General features: G+C 44.8%; 1 protein-coding gene across 2 annotated transcripts in view; it reads left to right on the top strand.

Moving 5' to 3' along the window:
- The first annotated feature begins 232 nt into the window (after positions 1-232).
- Dock8 (dedicator of cytokinesis 8) overlaps positions 233-6049 on the top strand; it is a 197814-nt gene continuing 191997 nt past the window's right edge. For both annotated transcript variants that reach the window (XM_027406492.2, XM_027406491.2), the window contains exon 1: positions 233-422. In XM_027406492.2, the coding sequence (XP_027262293.1) occupies positions 370-422 (53 nt within the window). In that variant the 5' untranslated portion in view covers positions 233-369. The remainder of the gene's footprint in view (positions 423-6049) is intronic.

The following is a 6049-nucleotide window of genomic DNA, read 5'->3' as shown; positions in this document are numbered from 1 at the left end:
GGACTCCGGCCGCAGCCGGCGTTTCCGGTCAGCGCTCCCGCTCGCCCGCCAGCGTCCCTCTCCGCCCGGGGTCAGCGGCGGGAAGCGCGCGCCTGCGGCCGGCGACTCGGAGCATCCGGAGCGCGGTTCCTCGCGCTGTCCACGCCCTCGTCGAGCGCTCGGTGCGTGCCAGGCCGGGCGGCGCTGTGGGCGGTGGTGCAGGGCCCTCCCCCGGGAGCTGTGCCGCCAAGGTGGAAATGCGGAAGTTTCCCGGCGCGGCTGACAGATGAGGCTGGCGGCGGGCGCGACGGGCGCTGCAGCGGCTGTGCGTTCGGGCCCCGTCCCTCCGCACCCCCGCGAGTCCCGAGGCCGGCGAGCCGTGCGTGCGCCATGGCCACGCTGCCGAGCGCCGAGCGCCGCGCCTTCGCGCTCAAGATCAACAGGTAAGACGAGTCCGCGGCAAGGCGCACCGGGACTCAACCACGTCCTCAGTGTCCTCCGTCACCCGTGCCGCTTCACTGAGCAGCCACTCGGGCCACCTCCCCAACCCCGCGTGGCTCGAGCCGCCCGCGCTGTTCTGACAGGTGGCGGAACCCGGAGAGCGCAGTGCGAGTGAGTGAGTGAGTGAGTGAGTGAGTGAGTGAGTGAGTGAGTGAGTGAGAGTGAGTGAGTGAGTGAGTGAGTGAGTGAGTGAGTGTGTGTGTGTGTGTGTGTGTGTGTGTGTGTGTGTGTGTGTGTGTGTGTGTGTGTGTGTGTGTGTGTGTGTGTGTGTGTGTGTGTGTGTGTGTGTGTGTGTGTCTTACAAATTGTGCCTTCCTTCCAGGTCAGAAAAGGGGAAAGGAGCACAGGGGTTGAAATCAGCTTTGCTTTGAGGCCTATCCCTCTATGCCAGGGTTAGGACTTTTTCAACCCCCTGCCCCCAGAAAAGATCTTGGCTCCTGATGGCATCGCTATTTTTATTCCTTGGTCCAAAGGGAGCCATCAAAGAAGTGGAAAAAGTGATTTTTAAAATTCTTCATTTAAATAAGCAAAAAGGCATGAGCTGACATTTAAAGATTTATAGCACCCCAGCAAAGTGAAGGACACGGATCTCCAATGTATAATCAAGAGTTGCACACACTACATCTGTATACAGTAGACTTGAGTGACAGTGCTTCCTCCACTGAAAACTGCTGACAAGTGATCAGGGGGCATTTTTGCCTTGACCTGGGAAATCTAGACTGCCTGGCTAAAAGATAATGTGGAACTCCACTGTGAAGGGCAGCCCTCTGGAAGATTTCCAGTGGGTTGTTTGTTTTTAGTGGAGCCTGTGGGAAATTGATCCACAGTAAGTTCATTTTCGGGCTGCTAGTGAGTGGAGCTTGAGCCACTAGGAGTCACCATCCTTGATAGTAAGCAGTTAAGGACTTCTGAGGGTCTATGGAGCTGTACTTCATAGTTGTGGGCAAACCAGAATCTCTCACCACACTATTTCATCTGTCAAATGAGTTTAATTATTAATGTGGACTGTATACAAATGTTGCAGGTTAAAGGGTGCTAGTCTGAAACCATAAATTATATCAGATAGTCTTCCTACTGGTGCTTACTTTCTGAATCAGGGGTTTTCACAGCTGTTGTGGGGCCATAAGGGCTATTCATAGGAGTTTTTGGTGGATGTCATGGTTGCATGGCTGCTTCTCTGTACTTTGTCCCTGTCATGAGAAAGAAACAAGTCAGGAAACAGGAACAAGGGCAGGAAGATGTTAGCAATTCAGGTGGAGTGATACTGATCTAGAGTGAGTGACCCAGGCCTAAGTTAACCCCGGAGGCACTCTTGCAAGGAGTTATGGGGTTGCTGTAACCCAGGGGTTAAGAATTAAGACCTTGAGCCAGATGTCACAAGTTGAATGCCAGTCCAGATTTCATATAGAGATCTCACAACAACAAACAACAAAACAAAAATAACCACCCAAACAAAACAGTGTTAGAAAAACCAAGATCGGGGCTGGAGAGATGGCTCAGCTGTTAAAGACTAGGCTCACAACCATAAATATGAGAAAAACCAAGAGCCATGGTACAATCAAATTTGCTTACAGATAGGCTGTTTATTGCAAACTAAATATATAACATTGGGCATACACATTTTTAAATTTTTCTCGTTTGACCCCTCCCCCTCCTTCTCTCTGTCTCTTCAAAGTCTTATTTTGTAGCCCAAACTGGCCTTAACTCCAAGAAGTTCTCCTGCCTCAGCTTTCCAATTTCTGGGATTGCAAATGTGTGCCACAACACCTGGCATTTGTGTCAGTGAGAATAATCATAATATCTGACCATAATTTTTGCCTCTTCTGACTTTGAGGGGATTAAGTGGAGTAGAGTAGGGACAGAGTGCTTATTAATGCCTGGCTCAGAGTAAATGTTAAATAACTGTTAGCTGCTGTATCAGTGCCGCTAGCTCCATCCTGGCCATTGCCGTCTCTAACATCACCATCTGCAGAAGCCTAAGAAAGAAAGCTGAAGTTGGAGTGTTTTGTAGGCAGAGATCATTTGGGGGTGGGTATGGGGATGTCAATGGCCACCTGGAGCTTTCTTGGGGCTGCTGTCTCTCACGTACCCAGTTCTGTGCTGAGAACCTCAGAGATACTCATTGGAACAGAGTGTTCTGATCTGACCAAATGCCCACTTAGGAAAGTAAAGTATAAGATGTTTTTTAATCTTCCAGAAGGAGGATAAATTGTATTTATTTGCTCTTAGAGTTTTCTTTCCTCTTTTTATGTCATTCTGTATAATGGGCGCAAGAATTACTCAGTGGGCTTTACAGGAATAACTTCCAGAAGAGTGGATTAATAAGAATGTGTCTAGTGAGCTGGGCTGTGGTGGTGCGTGCGTTTAATCCCAGCACTAGGGAGCAGAGACAGATGGATCTCTGTGAGTTTGAGGCCAGCCTGGTCTACAGAATGAATTACAGGACATCCAAAGTTGTTACACAGAGAAACCCTGTCTCAAAAAACAAAACAAAACAAAACAAAACAAAGAATTGCCTAGTGGTAATATAATATTAAATCCCGCCACTTAAACATCACACACTGTGTTTCAGATGTTGTGTTATCACACCATAGGGCACTCAAGTCCTCTTGTACAGAAGGTGTGCTTAGCTTTGTCAACTTGACACAATCTGGAATCGCCTGGGAAGCAGGTTGTCTACGTTGGTTTTGCCTGTGGGCATGGCTGTGTTAGATTCCCTATTGTTATTCGATGGAGGAAGACCTAGCCAGTGTAAGCAGCACCATTTCATGGACTCGGTCCTGAACTGCACGGAGTGAAGAAACCCAACTTAAGCAAGCCAGATTGTGTCTATGCCCCTTTTGTGCTTGGTTGTGGGTATGATTAGCTGCTTGAGTTCCTGCCTTGACTTCCCCAAAACGATGGACTGTGACCTGACATTGTAAACCAAAGAAAGCCTTTCCTCCCCTACACTGGAGATATTTTAGCATGGAGAGGGAAATGAAACTAGATAGAAGGGGAAAGTAAAGCCAGAGATGTAGTTGCACAAGGCCATGAAATTTGTTAAAGGCCTTGCCATCAACAGTGGCGGCTAGGACTACCGACTGCTCCTAGGACAGCACTCTTCATTAAGCCCCTGCTGTTTTGATCCACGTATTATAAGAATTCCTTTAAAAACAATTTAACTTATAAAAATCATGTCAGTAACAGCATTTGACAATTCTGTTGCTGTTACTGAGTAGTCCATATGTGTAAACCATATGATGTTTTGCAGTGTCAAACATGGAGAAAATCTTTTACCTTACATGTGTGTCTATTAATTTTTAAAATAGGTCAAATTCCAAAAGTGAGATTGTGTTGAAATGTGGCCATTAAGACTTTTAGTGCAAGTTCATATTTTCACCTGTTTATTTAACAATGATATTCCATAAGATATTTGTCAGGTGGACTACTGTTCTTTCTGCTGATGAAATTTTGCAATTTGACATACTAAAAAATCACAATTGCAAAGAGCTCAGCTCTATGCCCCAGTCTCAACAAGGAATGAGCAGTCTCTTACAGTCTGTGAAAAATATTCCCCACTGCTTTCAGATTTCTGTGGCTTCCTGCAAGCAGCATTGCCCAGTGCAGGGACAGAGCCAAAGCCAGAGGATGTCAAGAAGGCTGCCAGCAGTTGTCTCCCCATGGTGGTTCAGGCTCTCTTGTGCTCTCATGAGCCCAGATTCAAGTGCTAAAAATCGCCAGGTAGGATGTGGTAGGAGTATCTCATGAGGTGGTACCCCTTGTTGTGTGTACTGAAACATTTCTGTAGAACCTGTAGCTTAGAGACATAGAAGACAAAATTCTACCACTGAATTGTTCTGAGTTGCAGTAAAGTTTATGTTTGTCTTGATTTTAGATTTTCCCTAATTATCATACAGAAGAAAGACTAGATCTGAATTAGGTTGTCTCAATAATGCTTGTGTTTGGGGTTTTAGGAACTGCTGTATTATTTATCATAGTAATCCCTTGTTAATTACATCTTTGATTACTGGAATTTACTGCTTTTGTAGATGCTGGAAATTATTGGTAATACTGTGAAGATTCATTAAATAATACATTGGCTTCTTTTTCCTTTTATATAGTGTTGGGTATTAAACCTAGGGTCTTATGCATGCTAGGAAAGTACTTTACCACCAAACCATATCCCATATCACTTGTTTCTTTCCAACACAGAATAGGTGTAGAACTTGATCAGATGTTAAAGTAAAATAAGAACTTTGGTTAAAGAAAGAAAATATATAAACTGTTGGTGGGCATGAATGACCTTCTGGACAGCCAGGATTGAAAGAAATAGAAAATATGGCTTTTATAGTTCTTACTGTATTTGTTAACTTTTCTGTTGCTGTGATAAAATACCATGACCAAAAGCAACTTAAGGAAGAAAGGATTTAATTTGGCTTATGGTGCCAGAGAGAGAGAGTCCATGATGGAGGCAGGGGAAGCATGGCTACAAGCAAGCAGAGCAGGAAGCCGAGAAATCACATCTTCAAATGTAAACATGAAGCAGAAACAGCAATCTGGAAGGGGGGCAAGGCTTAAACTTTTAAAGCACACTTCCTCCAGCAGGTTTGCAGCAACTCCCTAAACAGATCTGCCCACAGGGATCAAGTGTTCAAATACCTAAGCTTGTGGGAACATTTCTCATCCAAACTACCTCACGTAGTATGTGGCAGGTAGGGATCTAAATGTTTCCACCCTAACTCACCCACTTCTGTGAATGAAGAACAATTACTGTCTTCATTTGATAAATTGGGGAAACAGAACTCAACAAGTCAGGTAAATTCCCATCTCACACGGCTAATGAAGGTCAGAGCTGGGATTTATGTTCAGGCTGTCTCTAGAATCCTGCCCTCCTACTCACCACACCATGATGTGTTTTGGTTTTGTTTTAAAGTAAAGAAGTAACAATATTTACTATCTAGTAAGTATTGTGTCAGACAGTCAAAATTCCAGCACTGGCGAGGGAGGTGCTCTCTAGTCCCCACCCCCTAATCTGAGGCGCTAGTGGCAGCTGATAGCTACTGGAGCAGGAGGAATCATTCTTTTTTTGAAGCACCAGTGGGTTGGCCCCACATCCATGCACACATGGGCAGCACTAATTGGACTTAGTGCAACTGAAAAAGAAAAAAAGTCGTGAAGTTGGGTGGGGGACATGTTGAGGGAAAATAAGGGGAGTCAGAGGAAGGAAATGGGTGGCTGTAATCATATTTTCTTGTGTATATGTATGAAATCTCACAAATAAAAATTAGAGAGGACTGGAGAGATGGCTCAGAGGTTAAGAGCACTGGCTGCTCTTCCAGAGGTCCTGAGTTCAATTCCCAGCAACCACATGGTGGTTCACAACCATCCGTAATGAGATCTGGTGCCCTCTTCCAGCCTGCAGGGAGGGATAGATGCAGGCATAACACTGTATATATAATAAATTAATTAATTAAAAATTATAATAGAGAAATGATAACAGTTGAAAATGCTTATTATTTATTTGATTAGTGTATCTTGTACATATATTGAAGTATTACACTATACTCAATAGTTATTATTTGTGAAT

This window comes from Cricetulus griseus, chromosome 3 (assembly GCF_003668045.3).
Source record: "Cricetulus griseus strain 17A/GY chromosome 3, alternate assembly CriGri-PICRH-1.0, whole genome shotgun sequence".
Lineage (NCBI taxonomy): Eukaryota > Metazoa > Chordata > Mammalia > Rodentia > Cricetidae > Cricetulus > Cricetulus griseus.
This window is presented reverse-complemented; position numbering and strand designations above follow the sequence as displayed.